This window comes from Talpa occidentalis, unplaced genomic scaffold, assembly GCF_014898055.3.
Source record: "Talpa occidentalis isolate TD23 unplaced genomic scaffold, MPIMG_talOcc4v2.1, whole genome shotgun sequence".
NCBI classification, from domain to species: domain Eukaryota; kingdom Metazoa; phylum Chordata; class Mammalia; order Eulipotyphla; family Talpidae; genus Talpa; species Talpa occidentalis.
The window spans coordinates 82,368,000-82,395,677 of NW_026555331.1; the positions used below are offsets into that span (position 1 = coordinate 82,368,000).

At 35.8% G+C, this 27,678-nt stretch overlaps 1 protein-coding gene across 1 annotated transcript in view; it reads left to right on the top strand.

Moving 5' to 3' along the window:
* The window catches only part of CDK14 (cyclin dependent kinase 14), a 520,730-nt gene that overhangs the window by 344,894 nt on the left and 148,158 nt on the right, over positions 1-27,678 (top strand). The window contains exon 10 of the mRNA XM_054692320.1: positions 17,439-17,532. Coding sequence (XP_054548295.1) covers positions 17,439-17,532 — 94 coding nt within the window. The remainder of the gene's footprint in view (positions 1-17,438; positions 17,533-27,678) is intronic.

Consider the following 27,678-nt stretch of genomic DNA (forward strand, 5'->3'; position numbering starts at 1 on the left):
TAGTTTGACCAAGTTATATCTAATAAATAATTACCTCATCAAGATCACAGTGCTTTTAGGGGGCCATAATATATAGTGGCATTACATTGTGGCCTCAATTTCAGTGCTTCCCAAGATGGTGTGTGAAGAATGATAGCATGCCAGTCTCTTCCTTTCATCATGTTTTAAAAAGCTAATTAACATATTAACTATGCTTGTCAAAATGTGGGGCAAATCATTTATAAATAAGCCTGTCAAATGTAATGAGGTTGCATATTAAATCACACTTTTCTCTATTACATCTTTGATTTAAGATTAAAATTAATTTATTTAACATTGTAGCAGCTGGGTGACTAGAAAAAAATTTCCATACCCGTGTTGATATATAGAAAAATGTCTGCATCAAAATTAACTTTGCATATGTCAGAAAAGAAATTGCTTATTTACTGAGTGTTATAAGGCCGTGCAGCATTGATTTTTATTAAATAAGCTTAATCACCATACATGTTCGCAACATACAGAATTTTGCCAGCATCCTTCGTAATGCCATCATCCTTAAGGATCTCTCATAAACCAAGGAAATTTATGCAATAAAACCTTCCTAGGATTCCCATTTGTTTATCAGTGTTTTAAGAGAGAGAATCATAAATGAATCCTCTTCTATCCCCCACTCTGAAAATGAATTTGTTCTATATGAGGTCTTGCGCTAAGTATTTGAATAATACTAAATTGGACATTAAGGAATAATAATAACAGTAGTAAAAGTAATAGATACTTTCATTAAATCCAAACTATATTCTAAGTCCTAATGCTTTATTACTGACCTTATGTAGCAGAATACCGCAGAAGAAAACAAAACCCAGAGAGATTAAATAGCACTTTCCCAGACTTATTAGCTTCAAACTACCCCACATTCAAGTTAACACAGTCAAATGCCCTTTCTCTTTACAGTATATTATATAATATCTGACAATCATATATAAGAAATTGCTCTTTGTTTCATTAGAAAAGTGGTCATAAAATACAAATACAATAAAATTCCTATTTTATAATTTATGTTCTTTTTTAAAAAAGATTTATTTATTTATGCATATAAGATCTGGGGTACAGGTCAGAAGTGTAGGGGGTAAGAGGATTCACCACAGACGGAGTGGGGAACAGAACAGGCAGGCTGACTGAGTACACTGCTGAGAGGAGCAGTGGGTGAGTCAAGAGAGGTTTGCTGCGCCATGTGGGTAGCTTCCTTGCCGGGGATCGAACTCGTGCTTCAGTGGCTGCGGATAGCTTCACAGGTTGTGTCTTAACCCCTTGCGCCACCAGGGAGGCCCTATAACTTATATTCTGAGTCATGTTGGACTCTTTGCATGCCTCAAATAAAATGGGTGACTTTCACCAACACCCTTGTGCACTGCCTTTCTTCCCCTCACAACTTGGTCTCCATTATATGTGTGTGTGTGTGTATATATATATATACATAATACACATATACACACACATCATGTACATATGTATCTGTAGGTATATACAAACATGTATATTGTCCAAGGAGTATCTCTGAAATATACTTAGTATATGAATTATTGGATTGAATGCATTTTATGGGACCAATATCTATGCTGGCATGTATTTTCCCAGTAATAAATCATTACTCATTTTCTACTTCTAAAGTAAAAGAATCTGTAACATCTTATCAAAGAAAGTTCTAGTTTTCTAAACTCTTTTAAAGATTATAATAGGTTTCAAAATATTTGTATTTAATTTATATTTTTCAAAGTTTATTTCAAATTAAGATATAAATAAAATAAGTTTAACCTGCTTTAAAAAAAAGAATGCAGGTAAGAATGAGAATTTGAGTTTATGAGCTACGTGAAGTCATCTGTCAACCCTATTTGCACATTTTCTAACTAATCGGTTCAAGGAAGACACTAATTAGTTACAGTCAAAAGTAAAAACTCTTTAAGAGCTCTTGAGAGCTGCTCAAATAAGACATAATACATTGCACCTATGATGAAAAAGAACCAGGAAACAGCCAGAAGTACATCCAGGTAGTTGAAAGCTGGACTCATGGTGGAAGCTATTGTTTCTAAGCCCATTCATGAATGAAGCTCCTTAAATTAGGATGAACATGTATTTATCATCCATGCAAGGACCCCTGTAATAGTTGATATTAATTTTGCCAGAGAATAGGTGTAAAACAGGATCTAATCATGGCACATGGTCATTTTTTTTCTCATAAAGCATTGGAGTAATATTTTGCTAGATAATAATGCCTTTGAGTACTTAATTCACCCCCAAGGACTACTGGCTACAAACTCAAATTCCTCATGAAAAAATTCAATTATTTTGCTTAATTTTTAATTAATTATCCCTGAAAGTACTATTCTCTAATATTAGATTTTTAAGGCATTACAAAGTGGCTTACAACATGCTGAATTTAGTGATGCCTCTAAGGTGCTGAAGACTGCCAGTTGTACTTCTCCATCAAAAACTTGGCATTGTTATTGTTTTTATATCCCTGTTGTTTGTCATTATGCTGTGAGAAGACTGTATGTGTGTTTTCAGTGGATATGTTTGATGATTTATTTGTGATAAATTAGCTGAATAATAATATATAAAATGGAATATTATATGCTGTCTTTGCTACTAAATATTTTTTTTTAATTTTTATCAATTTTATTTTTATATTCCCCATAGAATTGCAACCCCCTTATTTTGACCCCAATCCCTCCCCTCCCCGCCCCTCACCCCTCATAGAGTGTCTCTGGTTCATAGTTTTTGTTGATTTTGATTTTCACTTTCTTATAGTTATTCATTTTCCTGGTCCCTTATTTAAGTTTTCTAGATTCCTGCTATGAGTGAGACCATCCGGTATTTTTTCTTTTTCTTTCTGGCTTATTTCGCTGAGCATGATCCCTTCCAGCGCCATCCATGTTGCTGCAAATTGCATGTGTTTATCTTTTTTGATTGCTGAGTAATACTCCATGGTGAATATGTACCACATCTTCTTGATCCAGTCATCTCTTTTTGGGCATTTGGGTTGTTTCCAAAGCTTAGCTATTGTAAACAGTGCTGCTATAAACATTGGGGTGCAGGTGCATAAAAATTGCCCTCCTTTTATCATTGAAGGCAGAGTAATTGGCTACGCACTTGGTTTTGAGGTGATTTTTAAAAAGCTTTTTAAAAAGCCTCCCGGTGGTGCAGCAGTTGAGCGCTGGGTTGCGAAGCTGCCTTCAGCCTCTGCAGCGCCAGTTCGATCCCTGGCCCCTGGGTGAGAGGCCCACATGGCCTGCAGACCTCTTCTGCCTCCCGCTGCTCCCCTCAGCAGTGTATTTCGTTGGTCTGCCTGTTCTGTTCCCCACTCTGGCTCTGGTGAATTCTCTCACCCTCCCGCACTTCTGACTGTACCCAGTGTTGTATAAATAACTAAATAAATCTTTAAAAAAATAAAAAAAGCTAATTATAATGAGTAAGTTTCATGATGCTTATGATAGCCCTTATTATACCCAACTATCTCAATGGTTTGTCAAAAAAGCAAGAGGTGGTTTCATGTGAAATTCTTTTAGAAATGTAAGAACCCACAAATATTGAGTATAATGTTCTTATCATCTCCTAGGATATTAATAAGCCAGGCTAAATATGTTGCATTTATATTGGAATATAAATCCAAGGTATATAGGATAACTAAGAAATGGAAGTTGCTGTATTTGATTTTAGGGAGACCACCATACCACTAATTTTAGAGAATCAGAGAGGGTATCTCTCTTAATTCCCTGTGTATGTGTGATTTTGTAATATCTAAACCATTACATAATGTTTAGAGAACGCTGAATGTACGCTACCACCTTTTGCATTTTAAGTTGTGTGTTTGTGGAAATCAATTCTCTGATCATGTAACTGTTTTTGTATGTAAATAAGAGGCAGTATTGTAGTTAGAAATTGAAGTTAGGTTCTGTCTGCATTATTCCTCAGATGTGTGACCTTGGTTAACCAACTCTTTAACTATATTTAGCTTCAATTCCCATGTCAGAAAACAATGATAGTCAAACTGATTTCCAGAATAACCACTTACTTAGAACTCTTACTACAGTAACAATAATAAAAGCAGTAATCTCCTACCTCAGTGATGTTCACCTTTTAAGCTTTTCTAGAAGCAACTACTTCCAACTTTTATTATCTACCTCTACGTGTCTTAAATAACTGTTTCTTTTGCTAATTATTAATTTACTATTTTAGAAATTGTCTATTTGGTAGGTGTTATGATAGATGAGGATTTAACTCTTTCCCATCAACCTCTTCCCACTCCACTTTCATCTCATTCTCCCAATATGGATGCTAGATCATTTTTTGAAGCATTAATATATAAACATTTTAATGGTTTAAATCAAGTTGTATTAATAATTTTGTATCCTTTCTTGCATAATCCTTTTTCCTGCATATAACAATTTCTTATTTTTATTAATTTTTTTGTCTTTGTTCTTCCTATTACCAATTACTTATAAGTGTAAAAGATTTGTTAGTTCCATATAAAAAAATATTTTCCAAAAGCTTACACACCTCAGCAAATCAACCATTCCCATTTAATTTTATTGATATCTCTCTGACTCAAGCTTTTTCTTGAAACTTCTCTCTGCTCTCTTATTTCTTCCTTAGGGTAGTAAAAATTTATTACTTTGGGACTTTCATTTGTCCCTTCCCTGTTGTAGGGACTAAGCTGATTATTCTCTACTTTCTCCCAAATCTGTGTCTACCCTCTTTTGCTCTTCCCAGTGACCTGAATGGCTGACCCGTATGCAGTGTGTGCTACGAGCTGCCTGGACTCCTGGTTTACATTTGGGTTCAGGCAGTAGACTAGTGGGAGGAGGGGGAGATTGAATACTCTTTCCTCATTTTTCTCTACTTTAGGCTTTATATCTGGAAATAATTGGCTATAGCTTCTGCCAAGAAATTACTCTTCTTCCATGGCTCCACTGTCCATAGATTCCAACCTTAACTTTTCCTTTTTATGGAGTGAGTGATGACTTTCTGTCAGTTTGTGTCTTGTGGTTTCCCTTACATCTCTGTAAGTAGTCATTTCATGAAAGTCTGTTCTTGGTTGGATTAATTTTCCTTCATGTTGATTACCGATTCCCTGTTTTCTGGATTCCAGGTCTATCTCCTCTAGTCTCCTCAAACAGAACACATTAGAGAGATAGTTTCAATTGTTTTCCAAAAATGTCTTCATTTACTCCCACATATGATTGATATATTTTGGCTGAGTATATAATTAGATATTTTCTCCAGATTTTGAATGCATTGCTTCATTTCTTTAGACCCTCAGTGTTGCTGCTGAGAAGGTTGATTCCATTCTGATTGTCAGTGATTTGTGTACTATCTTTTATTTTCTCTTGGAAAAGTGTCAAACTCAACTATCAGTCCCTGGAATTCTGAATTTTCAAGATAATGTACTTTGGTAATTCTTTTCCTATTACTGCTGGGTGAATTCTCTTCATTATAAAGACTTTCAGTTCTTAGGAAGGTTTAGAATTTGTTAAAGTTCTTTTTAACTGAGGTATCATTGATGTACAACAGTGTATGTAATTTAGGGATGTAGGTTCACACCTCTTCAGATGTGTGTTATCACACCATGCCTACCACCAAAACACCTATATTCCTCCATTATAGGCCGTTGTCTACCCTTCTCCCACCTTCTGCCTCAGTTCTTCAATATATTTGTTTCCATCATCTATAACTGAAAAAATTGTTTTAGATATTAGAATTTCTATAATAAAACTCTATTCTTGAAAATTATCTTTTCTTTCTTCTTTAAAAAAAAATCATTTACCATATGTATAACTCCCCCTACTTTCATTTTCTCTGGTTTCTGTTGGAAGATTTCTTCAAATACGGGAGTGGCAGAAAGTTTTAGCTGTTCATTTGCTTTAATAAATGAGATACTATGATCTACAACTTACGAGGAACAACTAACTAGTCAGTTCATTATATATTGTTCATGTAAAAATTGGACTTTTCTTTGGAACATCCTCAAACATCAGGGTATGAAGGCTCCTCTGTATCCTTCCTCAGATGCTGATTTCTGGCAGCCAGCATTCTTAAAGCAAGACTTGAAAGGGGAGCTGATGGTCACACAGACCAATAAAAATATTTTTCAATTAATTCCTCTGTGCCTTGCCCTGCTCTCTGCCACATCATTATCCATTATCCTCAATTTGAAGCTTTGGGGATTTAATTTCTCCAGGGAATAAACACTCAGTATCTTGCTAGTGGATTGGGGTAGATGATGATTGGAGAAAAAACATCATTCAATTGATTTTACAAAGTTTCACTCCTCCACCCTTTTACCAGTTGTCAGGCTCATCTTCACACTTTCTTGGACTTGTATGTATCTGAGCCTTTTCTGAGTTGTTGCAGGTAAATACTCTGACTATAAATTGAAGTAGCACTCTCCTGTTATCTGCCTGTATTGCCATACTTTCATCCAAATGTGCTGAAATTAATTTAATCTTTGTTTAAAATTTTATTCCTTAACTGACATTTTGGTCACTTTGAGGAGGATGTGGGGTCTTGGTACATTTTACTGCATCTTCTACTCTTTTGATACTTCAGTGTTCATGGCTTTGATGATAGATGATTGACTACAAAGGCCCTTGACCTCAAGAAATTTGTGATTTGCTCAGACACATATTTGAATTACAAGTGTTGATGGGTGGGAACCAATCAAGCAGCATAGTGTAGACAGAAACCTGAATGACAGCCAGGATCTTAGTGTCAAGTAGTGGAAATTTGTAATCCTTCCCATTTAACTGTTAGTGAAATAATGACAATTTATGAAAACACACTTGAGAAAAAAGCCATGTGCCTTTTGATGAGCTAGTGATGAAAGGAGATAGAATGTGAAGTGATAATTCTTTAAAAGATTTAAATATTTACATAAATTTGAAAACTTGATTGTAGAAGGTAGTTCTTTAGGTCCATGGCATATGTGAGTTCATCCTGTTTGCTGTTATAACAAGCAAAGACAATTAATGACACTCTTTCAACAGATGTTCCAGTCAATGTAAAGTTTCCAATTCAATGAAGATGAAAAGGTAGAATGTTAACTTACTGGTTAACGTGATTGAGTGGAGATGTGACTAGAAGGAAAGTAGGAGCTTGTATAAATACCACTGTGTGTGTATTAATGATTGAAGGAATCTGGGCATAGATTTCACACTGTTCATTACAGGGCAGAAGTAAGGACTTATATGCTGTTGTGACATCTGTGAATACATTCTTTAGGACACTGCATTAGATGCAAATTTGGAGTATAGTTAAATTAAAAATCACATTTTTATTTAATGGTATTCTGCTGTATTGATTAATATAACTTGCATATACTGGTTATTTTTCTTAGTTGTAGATGCTATATTATGTAATTGATAAACCTAGATATTTGTATTTTTTTTTTCAGTTTTACTCTTCAAATATAATATCGTTAGATTCGTACTGGTAAACAACATAATATGGAGAAAAAAAGATTATACAATAATTAAAAAAGAATTAAAGTCAAACTTTACTAAAATAGTGAATCAATGGCCAGGAAATAGTGTACTAAATTCCATTAAAAATGAAGACAGGGCCTCCCCAGTGGTGCAGCAGGTTGAGTGCAGCACTGTGACGCTGTCTGCAGCCTCTGCAGCATGGGTTCAATTCCCAGCCGGCTGGGGAGATACCACATGGTACAGCAGACCTCTCCTACCTCGCCCGCTGCTACCCTCAGCTGTGTCTTTGGTCCATCTGCCTGTTCTGCTCCCCACTCTGTCTCTGGTGAATCCTCTCACCCTCCCGTGCCTCTGGTCTGTACCCCAGTTCTTGTATAAATAAAAAAATAAATCTTTTTTTTAAAAAAAGAAAACAAAGCTCAATCATAGTCTTTGACATTTAGTAATTACTAAGGATAAAATCTGAGTAGTTTCCTCTTTTCCTATATACATGTGTATTGTTCATATTTTGCTACCCCATCTTATATTTCTCTATTTCCATGTGAAGCAGTAGATTCCAAGAATGTTTGCATTCTGCAGAGCTTATCAAGACTTTTTTATTCTTTGTCACTGATAATTCAAATCATTCTCTCCTGACTGCTTTTCCATATTTGTTTCTAAGAACAGAATATGTTTATGGCCTAATGAAAACAAATTAAAAAGCTTTATTATATCAACTATATAACCCTTTGAAATCAATTCATAATTTTGTTTATTATTGTTTTATGTTCACTTTATATCCTCCCCTCCATCTTCCCAAATCTAACTGGTTGTTGATGACAAAGGGGAAAAAAAATACCTCTTGAATTCCGGGGCAGCCCACTTTCCCCACTTCCCACAAAGATCTTCTTTACCGTACACTTGTGGGTTTTTTTTTATAATTTTTTTATATAGCATTTTATATTTCTCTGTATTTCCATGTGAGACTGTAGATTCCAGGAATTAGATGTTTGTATAATTCTATGTGAATATCTTCATGCATGCATTAATTCATTCATTCAACAATTCATTGAACAGTCAACCTTACAGAATGTCCAGAGGTTCAAGGTTGAAAAAGACCTGATCTGTGTCCTGAAGCAGCACCCACTGTATTTAACATAATTTCATGGGTGTTAAAAACACTGTAGGCTCTGTGGAGTGTCTGGTCTGCACAGCCACATTTCAGGGTAGGTCTTTGAGACTATTCTAAGAAGCCCACAAACCTCTCCAAAAAATTGGAAAATAAGGTTTACAAAGCAGAGGCTTTTACCTGCACATATTCCATGTATTATCTAAGATATCAGTTTATACTCAAATATTTTATTGTCAGTTATCATCCATCCGGTAAAATATTTTAGAAGTGTTCATTCCAAAATTCTGAACTATAGTCCTTCAAAAATCCAGTTATGCTGTTTGATAACTGGTACTAAATCTATCAACTTAACATGCTGAAATTGAAGTTCAGAATACTCCATATAGGAGAGTAATTTCCATGAAGTTTTCAGCAGTGATTTCTTTTTCTAATATGTGAGATGTAGGTTGTCTAAAAAGATTGTTTGAATGTGTCATTTGCTTTGATCTTTGAGATAATTACTGAACAATTTTCTTCCTAATACCTCACATTATTGCAGGATGATTAATACATGTCCAGGGGAAAAAAAAAGCCTTAATGTGACTTCATTATTCTGCATCAGATATCATATCAACAGAAATTAAAGATGTGCAAGACTTATTAATTTGTTTTTTCCTGTCCTGCCTAATCTATAGTTATTCCTTGGAGAAATGCTTTCACTGGCAGTATTTCAAATGACTACTCAAATGAGACTACTCTATTCTTTCATAAGATATAGGTATCACTTTTTTTCAATGCAGTATTTTGAGTTTTATAGTTTTTTATTTTTTTCTCTTTACAGTAGTCCTCATTAAGGGCCTTTCCTATTTACATTTTTGTATGAATTGTGACCGGTATCTGGAGGAACCTAGTCTGAATATTTCCATGTATCTCTATAGCTCGTGGTTGTTATTTTAAGACTATCTTTGGGGCCTTCATCATCTATCAGAATCTATTTTAAATATTCAAGCATTTGTAAACATTGACAACCATCTTCTTTTCCAAAAATATCAGTGGAGATAGTATCCAGTTTTTCAGGATAGTTTATTGTTTTCTCTGTCCAAGCCTCTCATTTTCAAGACTTCATTTTGGTATTATCATTATCCTCATCAGCATTTGTGTTCCAGTAGAGAGAACAAACTTGCCATCTCTATTTTTTCTTTCTTTAGTCTCAACAGACAGGTCAAATAAAGACACATTGTTCTAGAGGGAGGCAGCATGGCATAATGAATGGCTCTGTGGCCTGGGATTTAACAACACATTTTCAGGTTCTGGTACTGAAACTAAGCCATTTAAAAATGCAATACAGTTTCTTAGCATGTAAAAAACAAAACCTTGTCTTAGGTATTCTAGCAACTCCCTCTATTTCTGAATTTTAGCATTCTAGTAAATTGTACTGCTGTGAACCAGATGTTTCCATGGAGACTGCTGGAATTCCTTTGGAGTGAGTTATAAATGAAGTTAGAATTTAGATATTTTCATGAAATTACTGGTTTATTTTTAGTGTTTAATTGTTATATGATACTATTACTGCTAAGTTAATTTTCTTTCTCTACTGTTGTTTCTTGTCTCTTGTATGCACTCCTCAGACTAGTTTATGTGATTAATTCATTCATATTAAAGATATTCATTGAATACCTATTTGTATCAGACGTTATGTCAATTTCTGGTGATGCAGAGGTAGAAATACCCGTCCATGCCTTCGAGGTCAGAGGGAAAGGACAGTGTGATAAATTATAACCACAAGTACACATTTAGTATTGTGGAAACTCACATGGTTATGTGATAAGTTTGTCCTTGGTGGATGGTTGAGTAAAGATGGGAACACACAGGGTCAGGGATTGTTTCACCAAGTGACAGTTGTCAAAACCATCTAAGTTGACAAAACTAGAGTTGAAGGACATAAAGGACGTACATGGACAAAGGTACCACAAAGGGTGAAACAGCTGATTTTGGTGGGTAGGGAAGAAGGACAGGGGTTAGGAAGCAGGTGGAGGGAAAGGGAGGAATACAGGGAGGGGCAAGGTGATTGGGAATCAGAATGAAGTAGTATTTGGGGATAGTTAGGCTATTACAACTTGATAATGGGATGTAAATAAGTAAGAGTTTCAGATGATTTCTGGGTTTCTAACTTAGATGATGGGACCAGAACCCAAAAAGAGGCTTTTATCATATGATTTTAAAAAATACACATACAGTGCCTCCCCGGTGGCACAGCGGTTGAGTGCTGGGGTGTGAAGCTGCCCGCAGCCTCCACAGCGCCGTTCGATCCCTGGCCACCGGGCGAGGGTCCCACATGGCGCGCAGACCTCTCCTGCCGCCCGCTGCTCCCCTCAGCAGTGTACTTCATCAGACTGCTTGCTCTGCTCTCCCCTCTGGCTCTGGTGAATTCTCTCACCCTCCCACGCTTCTGACTGTACCCAGTGCTTGTATAAATAAATAAATAAATCTTTAAAAAAAATACACATACACAGAGTGCTATGTATAAATGTACTGCAATGTACGCATATTAAAATCTGTATAGGTGTATGAATATTATAATGTGAGCATTAGAATTGTCATTAGAATTTAAGAAGCTTTGATGCCACTTGTTACTTCGAGGTTTCCGGGCTTCCTGAGCACTTCATTTGCCTTATTTCCATGTGGATGTTGAAAAGAGACCCCACTCACCTTACTGTACCACCTCCCAAGTCAGCAATACCTTCCTGTACTTCATTCTTTGCTTCGGTTTAATTTTTGCTTAATTTGGACAAATACAACTTCTTCCGGATATAATTATGTTTCATAGTTTGAAAAACACATCTTAAAGTTTCCTCTTAGATATAATGTCTGGGTTTTTTTGTTTTTTGGGGTTTTTTTGACCTGAATGTGTATTATGAGATGGGCTTTTACTCACAGTCTGGTGTTTTGTTGTTTTCATTCCTTGAGCGCTAAGTACTTCATAGAAGTATTTGACTAAGATATATTGTGCCTATCTGTGCCTAATGAAGCACTAACCACAGTAAATGATGAGTGACAGTTTAATCAATTCAATTGCTTCAATAGTCACCAAGGGCATGTGGAATGTAGTTTTTTTAATCTTTCACTTTCAAATACTGCAAATGCCAACATGAAAAGATCACATCAGTTATGCATAATAACTCTTCTTACAATTTATAGCAAAATAAAATCAAAGAAAAATTTTTTATCTTTTAGAGGCTAAGCTGCTAGGGAACAAAACTCTTTGGTCTTGTCTTTTTTAAAACTAATATATTCATTCTGTGAAAGAAAAGAAAGATAAATAAATGACCACTTTGGTGCATTTGCACTAGCTTTAATTGCATAATGGTATATGTCAGTGAACCATGGCTAAATAAAATTACCTATTAGATTAATTAACGTGGAGTCTTTCTGAGTTAGTGTCGCAACTGTGTGTTCAGATCAGAATGTGTTTAGCATTTAATCTAACTTATTTTTGGTTCTTTTGAAAGGGACCAGAATACATATTCAGAGAATTAATCTGAGTTATAAAACTCCTGCCTAAAGAGAATTCCCAACATTCCTTTAGATTCTTGCTGCTCATTTTTTGGTCTTTAGACCAAAAAAAATATTGCTTGTTGGAAATGCAGGACTTCAGACCTCAATACAGACTTGGTAAATCAGAATCACATTCTAACAAGAGTCCCACATGACTGGCATACACATTAAGGATGAGGAGTGCTGCCTCAGATGCTGTTTTCCAGCAGACACATAGGCTTTAAGGAAGTTTCTGAGGCTGCTGTGATGCTGAAAGAGAGGAAGACAAAGAACTAACTTACAGTGAGTTGTGTTTTTATTCATCCGCTGTTCTCCACCCAGAACCAGCTTGATGCTGTCTTTATCTACAACCCTCTCCTAAAATTTTAATGATGCGTATTGCTCTGAGTGGGTCTAAATAATTCTCTAAACTTTAGTAGAGACCTCATAACTTCCCATTCGGGAAGGCTGCATGAGAAGATGCAGGCTTCTCTCATGGCACTAGTCATAGCTGTTAACTCATTGTCATCTCTGCATGTACTCAGTACACAGGCTGCACTGTGTTATGATCGCCCTGGATTCTATGCTATCAATCTCTGCTTACAGCTATTTATCGAAAGGACTCTCAAGTCTTAGCTAATAAATGGATGAAATTAGAGACTAGATTCTAGAAGTTTCTGAGATTTTAATTGGACCGTATTTAAAAATATTACAGTCTTTCCATATTATCTACTGAGACTGAACCAAACCATCGCCTTACGAACCGCTCTGAGAATTAGGGAGGAAGGAGAATAATTTTTTATTTTTGATGGCTAAAATTAGATTAATGTCAAGTATATAAATAACTTCTAGGTCCCATTTTAGAGTTATTCATGTAGGATAATCATTTACTGGGTAAATTAAGAGCTTGTGGTATTAATGTCTTTATGAGAAAATTGACTGAGTGCATTTCCCTTCAAAAATCATTTGTTAGAATACAGATATTCTTTGAATATGGAAATTAATGGGCCTAATCAATCCCTATTTTAGTTGAAATATATAGTTATCCTGCACCATAAAATCTCAACAAGACTTTAACCAACAGATACATTACAGCGCATATTAGCTGTGATTTTTGTGACCCAGCCCTATTTCATACAGTTCTGGGAGGGTTGACATACTGTCATTATCTTTTTGACTAATTTGGATGATATTTTTAAAACTAAAAGAACAAATTCTCATTCTCAAAAAGGTGATCATGGTTAATACATTTACAAGTAAGTAAATCACTGTCATAGGATGTAACATATGTATAGAATCAGAGACCTAACCCAGCTGAGAGATTGGGAGGCCTTCCCAAGGAAGTGACATTGAGTTTGCTGATCCCTAATCTGCTGGAGAAAAGTTCTTGCGTCTTCCCTGCAAATTCCTCTTTTTCTCTGCATTCCACACTCCCTCCCACCATTACCCCAAATTTAGTAGTTTAGATAATTCTTTTATCTTGAATTCCTTTGCCATAAAGTATGTCATATCACTTTTTAAATACCTTCATGTCAAACTTAATTAATCTTTAATTAGCTGCCCAAGTTATTTAAGTAGAACCTTAGCACTGACTTTCCACATTCTGAGCCTGCAGCTCCACCTTGCTCATGCCAATTCCACAAAAATGTTCATCAAATTGCCATGACTCATCTACTTGAAATGACCATTTCTGTGTAACAGCCCTAAGGAGATGTGGTGCTCTTTCATTTTGCCCTTTTGAAAAATAAATATTTAGGGGCCTCCCTGGTATCATAGGGGTTAAGTCTCAGTGCTGTCATACTATCACTGCTGTGGCCTGATTTCGATCCCTGGCCAGGGAGCTAACCCACATGGCAAGGCAGACCTCTCCTGTCTTGTCCACTGCTCCCCTCAGCAGTGTATTTCAGTAGATCTGCCTGTTCTGCTCCCCATTCTGTCTCTTAGATTTACACATAAGAGCAAGTAGATAAAGGATAAAGTTCTAGATAATGGAACAGGTTGAATCAGGTTTTTATACTTTACTCTCACCCCCTGCACCTCTAGCCTACACCCCAGTTCTTCTATGCATAAATGAATAAATAAATCTTTAAAAAAAATAAAAATAAACAATAAACACTAAATTTAGGGTGGTTTTAAATTTAGGCAAATCTTTCAAAGATAACAGAGTAATTGTCTTATAGTGACAAAGTCCTCATAATGTGCTCAAATTAAATATGTACTAAGAAAGAGTGCTCATGATGACAAAGAATTGTCCATTCCACTTAAAATCTTGGTTTGAATTGTGATGGAAAATTATTTACACATCGATGGCATAAATTCAGTTTGAAAACTTTAAGTTCAAAAAATGGAAAGAAATGGGAGCATGGGTGTTTTATACTACCTTCCCAAGTAACTAATCCTGGAGTAAAAGTTTAAACATATTGTTTTCTATCACACATTTAATTATAAGCTTATGTGACCAGTTCTTATTCTTGAAATATTTAGACTAAGTGGTTGATAATTATATGGTTATTTAAATCCCCAGAAGAAACAACAAATCAAGGGAGATGTTTCTTAAAATAAGATTATATATCATAAGTATAAGCTTAAGTGGGTGAATTCTTTCTCAGTGACCCAATCAGAGCAATTAACTTAATCCTTCACAAAAGAGAACGCACAGGGCTAGTGGAGGATGCAAGGGGGATAAAAATGAAAAAAGAAAACAGAAACAGGCATAATAGACCCGTCATATAAAATTGAAGAGCTGTTATTGCTGCTTGGCACAAAGGGAGCTCCTATAATAAAGTATTCTGCTATGTTGATATGTTTTGTAATTCTACTTTTTGATTTCCTTGTGTGTCCTCTCTCTTTTTATATCTCTTTTAAGTATAATTCTCTTGGCTTTATAAACGAGTATACCCTCAAGTATCTTTGAAGACTGATGTCACTGGAAACATCCATTAGCAATGAAAGTCTATATCCCTTAGCCAGCTAAGCAAATAAGAGCCTGTTGAATTGCTGCATCATCATATTCCTACTGAGAAGAGTCACAGCAGAGATTTATCTTTAAACTGTTCTAAGCAGGGCTTCCCCAGTGGTGCAGCGGGTTGAGTGCAGCGCTGTGAAAGTGTCTGCAGCCTCTGCAGAGCAGGTTCGATTCCCGGCCAGCCAGGAAGATTCCCACATGGCGTGGCAGACCTCTCATGTCGTGCCTGTTGCTCCCCTCAGCAGTGTATTTCCGTCAGTCTGCCTGTTCTGCTCCCTGCTCTATCTCTGGTGAATCCTCTCACCCTCCCGTGCCTCTGGCCTGTACCCCAGCTCTTGTATAAAAATAAATAAATCTTTAAAAAAAAACTTTAAACTGTTCTAAGCATTATGTTGTGGAGATGACACAGACCACACACAAGTAGTGATAAAAGAATTTCTGTAAGTCAGAGTGACAGAGCAATAGTGACCTCACCAGCCTGGTTCTGCTGAGGGTTTTCAACCTCAGAGTTGCTCTTTATGGTGGGAAAGACTGAGGCCAAAATGTCATGAATAGAGCATATGGGGTGAATGTTAAAAAAAAATGCAGGTGGCTATTTAAGATTCAAGATATTTTATGCAAACTTAAGAAGATAATACAAATGTAGGAAGTAGTCTTAGAAAAGAATCCTTGGCAGAAAAATTTGGAAAATGATAAAACAGAAATTTTAGACCTAACCAGACATCTGAAACTCCATTATTTAAATGCACACTGCGTTTTAATATGCCACTAAAATAATTCTCAACACCTATATTTCTGCTAAATGAAAACGATTTGTGTTAAACCTATCTGCCTAGATAGATTTGAATGCAGATTTGAAATTAATTTTTATTACATAAATGGAATTATTTTTTATTTTATAGAGGAGCATTTGTTTTTGGTCATTTTAACTCTATATGCCATTGGTGTTTAACTTTGGTAGGAATTATGTGGTAAAATAAAAAAAGAGATTTCTGTCAATTTATTACTTCTTTCATCCAAAGCAATGTTCACGTACAAAACAGTGATTGCAATTGGCGTAGCCAAAGAATGGTAGTTCCTTGTCCTTCACCTCAGATGGGTTGAAATAAGTTAACGACACATGTGTTTGTTCATCCCAAATTGAATATGAGTGCAGTAATTGATGAAGTATTCCAGTGTGTTCGTGACTTTACTAGGATACTTTCAGAAAATATAGTCCACTCAACGTAGAGTCATTTAAGGGGAAAAAAAAAAAAAAACTTCTGGGAGAATTGCTAGAAGGTAGAGATCCAGAAAAAATTCTGGTTTAGCTCAACATTCAGTCCCTGGAAAGTAGGAACCAGGTCCACTCAGGGAATTTCATCTGCAGAAAGCTGGTCATTCTTGCCAGTTCTCTAGTGACATTAATGTGATTTATCAATCTACCTACATTTCTTTTAATCTAACTCCCAAGTGACATGTTCTCCAGACACAAGAGAGATAATTGTTTGGCTCTCTGTTCACACTATGCATTTGTTGCTCCTGTTGAACTAGGTACAGACCACGTTAGTATGCTGGACTATCTTCTAACTACCTGAGATGCTGGACTATCTTCTTAGGGACCGTAAGCATAAAAGTCTAAGCTGGGAGAAGGAATTGAATCATAAAATAGCACTAGCCTGTCTGCTGGATTGTTTGTGGAAGACTTTGTGTAGGAGATGGCATTTAAATTAAATGTAGAGGTTGGGTTAGATTTACACATAAGAGCAAGTAGATGAAGGATAAAATTCTAGATAATGGAACAGGTTGAATCAGGTTTTTATACTTTACTCATGGCTTTTGGGTAAGGTAGTCTGGCTGAATTGATTCTTAGTCTAGTTGCCTTGAGCCCAGTCTAGACTGATTAAAACAGAATTTCTGGGTTTCATATTCAGGTCATTAGTAATTTTTAAAAGTTCCCTAGATGACTTTAAAAGCCACTCTAGCATGTCACTTGGGAGTGAGATTAAAAGAAATGTAGGTAGATTGATAAATCACATTAATATCACTAGAGAACTAGCAGTTTGAGAACTCCTGGGCAGCCAGAGAATGCAATCCATTATGAGTCTGTGAAATAGGGTGGGAAACAGGTATTGGAACGAGACAGTGGGGGCTTTCTCTATTGGACCAAGGGGTCTCTTCCCTGTGTGAGTCACTGACATTTATCATCTTAGTGATTTCCACTGTGTCTGGGCAGTAGAGACAGAGGAGAAAGGAAAGTTATGGGATATAGGTATATGAGGCACAGCCCTTGGCACTCACTGAGAACATTATTCATTCATGTTTCTCTTCTGTAAGAGGAGATATTCTAATTCCACATTTTGTAAGCAGAATGTATTGAAGTTTTTGTAACAATGCTTTTTTTTCTTTTTAGGGGAGTTGGCTGCATCTTTGTTGAAATGATCCAAGGAGTTGCTGCTTTTCCAGGAATGAAAGACATCCAGGACCAACTTGAACGAATATTTCTGGTAAGTTATTTATGAAACACTCTGGTAAGAAGACAATTTAAAAAAAATAATAACTTACATTTATATGGGGTATTTACTATGTTTCAGACACAGTCCTAAAAGCAGCTTATATGTATTAAGTTCATTGGTTCCTAATTTATATTTTAGTGACAAATTCTACAGCAACCAGTGGAAAATAATTTCAAACAAATATATTTGAGGTCAGATTTAATTCTAATATATTTTTGGACCCTAGAAAAAGCAAGAAATTAGTTAAGAATTGTGTTTTTTACTGTACATAAATAATATGCTAAAGTGGTAAAAAAGGGTAAAATATGAGAGGTAGCTTAGAATAGGGGGTTAAAAATAAGAGCTGTCACAGAGGAATTACAAATAATTTTTGTAGCTACCCTGTTCCCTGCTTCAAGTAGGTGGCACTTAACTCCCTCCATTCCTACCCCTTAAATATGAACTTTAATTAGTAACTTTTTCCCCCTAAAGTAGAGCATGAAAAGAAGGGAGAGGAGAGGAGTAATTTAATATGAAGAAACCAGCAAACTACCTTGGCCATGTGTGTGAGGCTGTATCACTAGGGATCACCCATGAGGGTAGTGAGTGTCCCTGACAATGTGTTGAGAGCAGCACCTCGCCTCCGATCTTCCTCCCAAAACCATAGCGCCAGTCTAATCATGAAAAACAAATCACGTAAATCCAAACTGAGGAACATTCTTCACATCACCTGACTAGTACTCTTCACAAGTACTATTAGGATCATCAAGAACAAGAAAATTCTGAGAAATTGTCACGGCGCAGAGGAGACTGGGGAGATGCCGCAACCTAGGGTCATGTGAGATCCTGAATGGGATCCTGAAACACAGAATGAGTATTGGGAGAAAACTCATATAATCCAGATTCATGTGCGGGTTAGTTCCTGTCATCAGACCAATTCTTGTTCCTTAGTTGTACCATATAATGTAGAATTTTAAAAGAGGAGTAACTGGGGAGGGGTACACAGGAATTCTCTATATTATATTTAAATTTATATATCTACAAAAAGTAACAAAATATCATCAGAGCCAGATGATCTGAGTTTATTTCCCATTCTGTCACCTAGGGCAAGAGATTCGTAGTTCTCTGAGCCTTAATTTTCCCACGGGTGAAATGAGGCATTATAACAGCACCCACTTCATAGGCTTAATTCCCTCCGAGGAATAATTGACTTAATATACCTAAAGTGCTTTTAGAACTGTGCCTGGCATATAGTAAATACCCCATAAATATAAGATATTATTTTGTCAAATATTTTTTGTGCCGTATGTTTTTATTTGGTAGAACTTCCAAATAATAGTCATATAAATCTATTATTTAAAGCATGGAATCAGAGGTAGGCAAATTAAGGTTTTGTTAAAAGAATTCAAACTATATACATTGTAGCAATTAACTGCATTATTGTACTTTTCCTTTCTTTAGTAATACTCTCATATAAAATCACTGGGACAGTTTTAATGGGAACCAAGTCAAGAGATGTCCTTATTGGATTATCATTCATTTTAGTTATGCAAGTACAGTATTAATGTTCATAAGTGCAAGGACTGAGGGTAGGATATAGTGATGTGAATGGAGACACCATCACTGTTGTATTCACCTTTATACCAACAATAAAATGATAAGAAAAGGAGAGTGGAAACAAGAAAATGAAAGCTCATGTGATTCCTCCACACAGTGTAGTATATTCCAGGCATCCATGCACATTCACAGCAGACGTACACACAGCAGAGTCCATAACATTACAGAAACCTTCGTGTCTTCTACTATGGGATTCTTCTCCTATAAGCTTTCTCTATCCACTTTATTTCAGTTTTACTTATTATCTGCCCATAAATTTCCACACAAAATGTTCAAATGTCTTATGATTTTAAAAACAATGTATTGTTATCATGAAATATTCCAAAATCAAAAACTATAAAAGCTAAAAAAAAAGTATAAAAGCTGAAATAATTCAGTTATGTCTGGTATGCAATTTTGTAACTTTCTTTTTTCATTTGGCAATATGTAATCTATACTCATTGGAAAATGAATCCAAAAAATGTATCATCTTTCTTAATGACAAGGGAGTGTATCATTGGATGAATGAGATATTATTTGCTTAATTGTTCCCATATTGATAGCTCATTTACAGTTTTTAACTATTACAAGTGCCACCAGAGAGAGTCTTTGTATTTATCTTACTATAAATAACATTAATTATATAACTGTTGCTATAAAATAATTATTATGATTGAAACTCCTAAATAAGAATTTAATTTTTATAAAACTATTGGCTATTCTTATACTTTCATCCTTTCAAACTCATGAAACACTGTCTTCTCCTTGTTTCCAAGAAAATCTCTCACAGATTTCACTGAGATTATATTAAACCTATAGATTATATTAAGAAAAGTAATGTAAAATTGAGCTTTCCCATTGTAGAATAGATAATATCTCTTTATTCACATTTATGGCCCCTTAGCATACATGTGCAATTTTTATGAAGACATTATCTTTTCTCATTCAACTATGTATTTTCAAGTAAAAAATAATTTTTCACAATTTTTTCTTTAAAATATATAGTAGACTTTTTCATATATTGTGTCATTGGAAATAAGACAGGGGAAGGATTTTTAATGGGCTACCATTTGCATCATGTAGCTTTTTATGCTCAGACACTTCTTCAGATAGCTGCCTTTTTAATTTATTTAAAGCTCAAGTATGATAATAATACCATTTAGTTATACTCTAAGAATAATTTCCAAAAATTTAGATTCCACTTAACTCTTCACTCTCTGATAGCTGTTGATTGATATTTGTGCAATCTTATCCAATTACTAATATTTATATGCTAACATCATTATTTACTATATTTGAAATCAGAAAACTGATTTAAAAGGAAAAAAATTATAAAATGGAGTATATATTATAGCAGTGGAACTAAAGCATGAGTTTCATGAAAGCATAGTTTATCACTATAACTTAAAGTTTTTATTTTATATAATACTTTTGTAATATGAATACTATCTAAATAAAACTAAAGTAGGTACTGTCTTATTGAATTGCTTCCTGTGTGGAGATTTTGCTATTGTTTCTTTACTTTATGACAATAGTTTCCTAATTATATGGGCATTCAGAGACCTTTGCTCTATGATTAGACCTTAATAATTTTTTTAAAAAATCATTGTAAATGTCTGCTGGGAATCTTGATACACTAAGCTGCTGTTTACTTTTCTTAGAGCACAGAGACTCTTAAATGCAGATAAACATCATGACTGATTGCAGTAACTTTCATTTATTGCAAATTATTTTACACATGTAATGCTTTTTACAAGTAAAATATCCTTTGATAATCAGGAGATAAAGATCATTATCTGTATAAAACTGCTGTTTTAGAATTAAATAGTGTTGCATTTTACTCTACAGAATTAAGGATGTCCAAAAAGGTGAATCTACAAACTTCTTTAGACAGTAAATGTTATCACCTTAAATATTTTATTCCCTCCACTGAATTGTTTAGATTTCAAATGCTCACTATATGTCACATTAAGCAAAAGCAGATTCTCTCAGGAGTTGTGTTATCACTGGTGGAAGTTTAACTCACCCAGTATGGTTGAATCACTGGGAAAATATGCTTTTTCTAAGAGATCTTTTATATCTGGTATGGAAAGAAATGACTATTAAAGTATGATTAAGTCCACTTTAACAAGCTTCTCATATAAACTGCCAGAGATTCTTTTTTAAAGTGGCAGTTGTGTATCTGGCCTCTAGGAAAGCATTGCCAAGGAGATAATCAATTTTGAAAAGTCATGAAACATGGGCTTATTTGGTTTGTTTTGTGTTTTAATATAGGGATTAGGTCCATTCATTTGCCTGTAAATGGTATGTAGAAAGGTGGCTAATAACTTTGAAGCACAAAATTAATAGCTTTTTATATACAAGATAACTAATATAATTAACTCTCACACTGAGTTTTTATAATAAATGCAAACGCTAACAAAGACCAGTCAGTAAAGTCTTTATATTTTTTTCTTTTTCCTTCTTTTTATTTACTTTCCTTTGGAAGAAACAATCAGGTCACATTTTTAACAAGTCCAATGAATTCATTTCTACAACATAATAACTGTGTTGATAGAAATAAGGTGAGCTGTCTATGCAACAATCTGAGATTTCACCATTAAATCATTTTCCTTGAAATTGTGATGCTCATATGCAAGAAAGGAAGGGAGAAAGATGATGGAATTTTGACAGATGGTATTAAAAAAAGACATTTTGAATTGCCAGGAGAAGGGCACCTGCCTCTTTAAACAGGAACTCTGCTCTTAAGTGGAAAGAGTAATATATTTTCATTTGCTCTGTATTACCATTTCTTATTGTGATATGATGAATTCTGTTCACTTCTATTAGTTGTGGAAATAAGCAGTAGACGCATTCATCCAGATAAATATATATTCACGGTGATAAAATCGGAATAAATTAAAAAAATGTATTCTAATCATATTGTTCTGAGCTGAAGAAGAAATTTGCTTGTTGGAACCTTGGGCATATGCATCTCCTCACTTCACAACAGCTGAACAAATGTCAGAGAGTGCTTGCACAGCTGCCTGAGACCTTTGGCAGATGCTTCTGGGTTTGTGTGGCTCATGGCCCAGTTTACAGTAGTCACAATGGGGGTGGGGGGTTGGCATGCTTCCATTTTTGGGGTCTGTCCTGGTTATTCTGCCTTTGAATATTGATAACCTGGAGGGTGTAGCTTTGCCCTGTCTCCTCAGTCTTCTGACTTAACAATGGAATTTCATCCAGTTGTTTGTTGATCTGTTGCCCATTATTTGTTTGGTCCATTTATTCAACTATTCCTCTCTATCAGAATTTAAAAGTGTGTGTATGTATTTATTTATATGAGTGTATATATGAAAGTCACTTGCAATGTTGAAAGCTCCTACTAGTCAGCCTTTTAGTCAGATCATTCCTTAAGCCTCTGCAGTGAATTGTATGTAGAGACATACTCTGCAGATCCATTCCTACTCCTTATTCTCTCTTTCTGACTGCTTCTACCTTAAGATCTTAACTGGAACCATTACCCTGAGATTTCATGATCGACTGAGGCAGCCAGATAGATTATAAGGGAAGCTGACACCTCCGCCTTTGATGGTCATTACCATATAATTGCATTTGAAAATGGAATATTGATATCACAGATTTGCATCATCACCACTATTATTGGATTTGCTTGAGGTCTTTAACACCGTATTTCTTCAGTACTCACTCCGTAGCGCTAAGTAAAATGGACATGTAGAGGAGCTGTGGGCTGTGGTGTCTGCCCTGCAGAAAATATAATAACAATTCAGGCAGGCAAGATATACCTGTAAAAATGGCATCATGGGGCCTCCCTGGTGGCAAAAGGCATTAAGACACAATCTATGAAGCTATCTGCAGCCACTGCAGTGCGAGATCAATTGCCAGCCAGGGAGCTACCCACATGGCACAGCGGACCTTTCCTGCCTTGCCTGCTGCTCCCCTCAGCAGTGTATTTTACTCAGTCGGCCTGTTCTGCTCCCCACTCTGTCTCTGGTGAATCCTCCCACCCGCCGCACCTCTGGCCTGTACCCCGGTTCTTGTATGCATAAATAAATAAATCTTTAAAAAAAATGGCATCATGAATAATTGATCAGCAGATGGGGAATCCAGTAATAATAATGGATGTTATATTAGTAAAATACTGAATCCTAAGCGTTAAATATTAGGTCCTAAACCTAGGTGGGTTTGTTTGTTTGTTTGTTTGTTTCCAAAACAAACAATGGATGGTAGTTTCTGTCACCATAAAAGGAGAAATTGAACTAAATGATTTCAATAATGTCTTGCGGTGTAACCTTTTTTAATTCTGAAGTGCATGATATTATATAATTCTGCATAAAAGCTATTTGTGTTTAAAGAGAAAATTGCTGAGAAAAATTTTGTAAAGCATTAAAGGAAGTATAATATTTGAAGTGAAATAAGGTAGATGGGACACCAGGTAATTTGTATAGGAGTGGGAAGTGTGGAGTAGGAGTTTGTCCTGTATGGGTGGATTCTCAAGATTGGGTTTGATAGGTCAAGGTCTTTAATCTCGTTTAATCTATAAAATAAGGAGACACTATATTATTTTAACAAGAGAATAGTAATGTTGAAATTGCATTTCAACAAAATTAATACAGTATGACATAATGATAAATTCAACTATATAAAGACTGACAAGTAGAGAAGTGGTTGGATTGAAGGATTTTGAAATTATTAAAATACAATTTTAGAAAAACAATGCAGAATAAACTCAATTATAATACCTCCCATCATGCACTAAATGCCTTTTAAAAATTTGCACATGAGTCCTTTAGGTCTTGTCAACAAGCATAGCTATGCACATGGTGACAGATAAGAGTATTTTTAAAGTATAACATTTTTTGTTTTAAAGATTATTTTTTATTTATTCATACAAGAACTGGGATGTAGGGCCTCCCCTGTGGCGCAGCAGTTGAGCGCTGGGCTGCAAAGCTGCCCGCAGCCTCTGCAGCACCAGTTTCATCCCCAGCCATCGGGTGAGGGTCCCACATGGCACGCAGACCTCTCTTGCCGCCCGCTGCTCCCCTCAGCAATGTACTTCGGTCCCTCTGCCTGTTCTGCTCCCCACTCTGGCTCTGGTCAATTTTTTTTTTCTAAATAGGTATAATTTTATTTTATTTTATTTTATTTTTGAAAATAAATTTTATTTTTATATTCCCCATACAATTGCAACCCCCTTATTTTGACCCCAATCCCTCCCCTCCCCGCCTCCCACCCCCCATAGAGTGTCTCTGGTTCATAGTTTTTTGTTGATTTTGATTTTCACTTTCTTATAGTTATTCATTTTCCTGGTCCCTTATTTAAGTTTTCTAGATTCCTGCTATGAGTGAGACCATCCAGTATTTTTCTTTTTCTTTCTGGCTTATTTCGCTGAGCATGATCCCTTCCAGCTCCATCCATGTTGCTGCAAATTGCATGTGTTTATCTTTTTTGAATGCTGAGTAATATTCCATGGTATGTATGTACCACATCTTCTTGATCCAGTCATCTATTTTTGGGCATTTGGATTGTTTCCAAAGCTTAGCTATTGTAAACAGTGCTGCTATAAACATAGGGGTGCAGGTGCTCTTTGGAATTGATGTTTCTGTGTCCTTTGGGTAAATACCTAGGAGTGGAATTGCTGGATCATATGGAAGCTCTATGTTTAGTAGGTCCAGAAATCTCCACACAGCTCTCCATAGTGGTTGGACCAGTTTGCACTCCCACCAACAGTGCAGGAGAGTTCCTTTCTCTCCACATCCTCGCCAACATTTGTTGTTGCTAGTTTTTTTAATATGTGCCATTCTCACTGGTGTAAGATGGTATCTCATGGTAGTTTTGATTTGCATTACAAGTGATGTTGAACATTTTTTCATATGCCTGTTGGCCATTTGCATTTCCTCTTCAGAGAAGTTTCTTTTTAGCTCTTCTGCCCATTTTTTGACTGGATTATTTTCTTTGTTGTTGTTGAATCTCATCAGCTCTTTGCAGATTTTTGTGATCAGTCCTTTATCATTAGTGTTGTGTGCAAAAATGTTCTCCCAGTTGGTGGGGTTTCTCTTTGTTTTTGTTATTGTCTCTTTTGCTGTGCAGAAGCTCTTTAATTTGATGTAGTCTCAGCTGTTTATCTTTGCCTTCATTATCACTGCTTTGCATGATGTGTCTGTAAAGATGTCTTTGAACTGTACCCAGTGCTTGTATAAATAAATAAATAAATCTTTTTTAAAAAACAAAAAACTGGGATGTAGGCCAGAGATGTCAGCGGTGAGAGGATTCATCAGAGTCAGAGTGGGGAATAGAACAGGCAGATCTACTGAAACACAGTGCTGGGGGGAGCAGAGGGTAAGTCTGTGCTATATGTGTGTAGCAAGGAGAGGTCTGCTGTGCTATATGTGGGTAGCTCCCTGACTGGGGATTGAACTCATGCTGCAGTGACTGGCAATAGCTTGATAGCGCTGAGACTTTAATTCCTGTGTCACCAGGGAGGCACCCAGAATATTAAATTTTTATTAAAAAAAAAATAAGGCAGGAGGGCCTCCCTGGTGGCGCAAGAAGTTAAACAGCACTGCGAAGCTGTCAAGCCTCTGCAGCATGAGTTCGATACCAGGCCAGGGAGGTGCCCACATAATGCAGCAGACCTCTCCTGTCTTTCCCACTGCTCCTTTCAGCAGTGTGTTTTGGTCATTCTGCCTGTTCTGTTCCCTGCTCTGTCTCTGGTGAATCCTCTCAGCACCCCCCAACCAGCCCTGCATCTCTGGCTTGTACCCCAGTTCTTGTATGCAGAAGTAAATAAATCTTTTAAAAATTTTTTTAAAAATAAAGCAGGAGATTTTTTTTTTAAAATCACCATTCATAGATAACCAGTGTTAAATTTTTTTATTTTCTTTTCATGGTTTTCACAATTGGGTTGATAACATATTTATGGTTTTTGTGTTTAGTTTCTCTTTATTTTATTTTAAATAGGGAGCAGTTTCCAAGTTGTTACTATCTACTCGAAAAGTACTATTTTAATGATGCTATAATATAAATGTGCCCATGTACTAACACATTGCTCCATTATTAGGTAATTTGTGGTTTTTATGATACATCACATATTTTTATCACATTGAATTATTCTTTCAAGAAGGATTATTAGGTGTTTATGGTGTGCCAGGCACTGTGCCTAAAGGCAGTGGTAAACCAACAGATACTGTTCTATTGCTTGAAAAGTGTTTTCAGCTGGGCTACATTTGAATAGCTTCCAGAAAGTCAGATCATAAAGATGTTGCAAAAAATGTTATGATACATACTGGATATAAGTGATGCAGAAGAGAAAGGACTCAAAGACAACTTCAGAGTTTCCAACTTACAGAACTAAGTGATTGGTGAGGTCGTTGGAAATAATGGAGACTTTGAAAAGTGCCAGGGGAGGGGGCAAAGAAGAAAGGGCAGGAACTGGACATTCAGTGATAGTAGGTGACACTAGGTTGTCCAGCCGAAAATTATGAGGAACAGAATCAGGGAAAAGATGAGGATCAAGGAGTCTTTCACCCAAAACACATAGTGTTGGCTACCAAAACCATACAGTATTCAAAAAATGAGAAGGTGGAGGAGAAAATGCAACAGAGCTCTGCCTAAATTTTAGGAGACACTCATGATTATGGTAGCGGGGTGGTGAAGAATGAGATCAAGAGACAGTACAGTGACACAAAAGCCAAGGACAGTGGTATTAGAATTGATAATCACATTACTTTTTTTTTAATTTAAATTTTCTTTTTTATATTCCCCATACAATTGCAACCCCCTTATTTTGACCCCAAACCCTCCTTTCCCCGCCTCCCACCCCCCATAGTGTGTCTCTGGTTCATAGTTGTTTGTCGATTTTGATATTTTCTTTCTTATATTCTTTTTCCTGGTCCCTTATTTAAGTTTTCTAGATTCCTGCTATGAGTGAGACCATCCGGTCGGTATTTTTCTTTTTCTTTCTGGCTTATTTCGCTGACATTGATCCCTTCCAGCGCCATCCATGTTGCTGCAAATTGCATGTGTTTATCTTTTTTGAATGCTGAGTAATATTCCATGGGGTATATGTACCACATCTTCTTGATCCAGTCATCACATTGCTTTTTACAAAGAAAGTTTTATTGCAAAACTAACCAACTGTTACATAGATATTTGAATTGGCTCACATGGTGACAAAGGTATTTCCACCCCAGTGTTCTTGTATTTACATTGCAATCTCATCCATTTTCTATACGTAAACAGTGAGAATAATTTCATTAAATCATTTACTTTCTCATTAAATCTAGCCCCTTATAGAAAGAAATGTGGAGATTCCTGAAAAGACTAAGAATGGATCTACCATATGACCCAGCAATCCACTCCTAGGTATCTATCCAAAGAGTACACACAAAAAGCACTAATTCAAAAGGAAACCTGCATTCCTATGTTTATAGCAGCACAATTTGCAATAGCCAAGATATGGAAGCAACCTAAATGCCCCAGAACAGATGAGTGAATCAAAAAGATACGGTATATAGGGGAAAAAAAAGATATGGTATATATACACAATGTAATATTACTTGG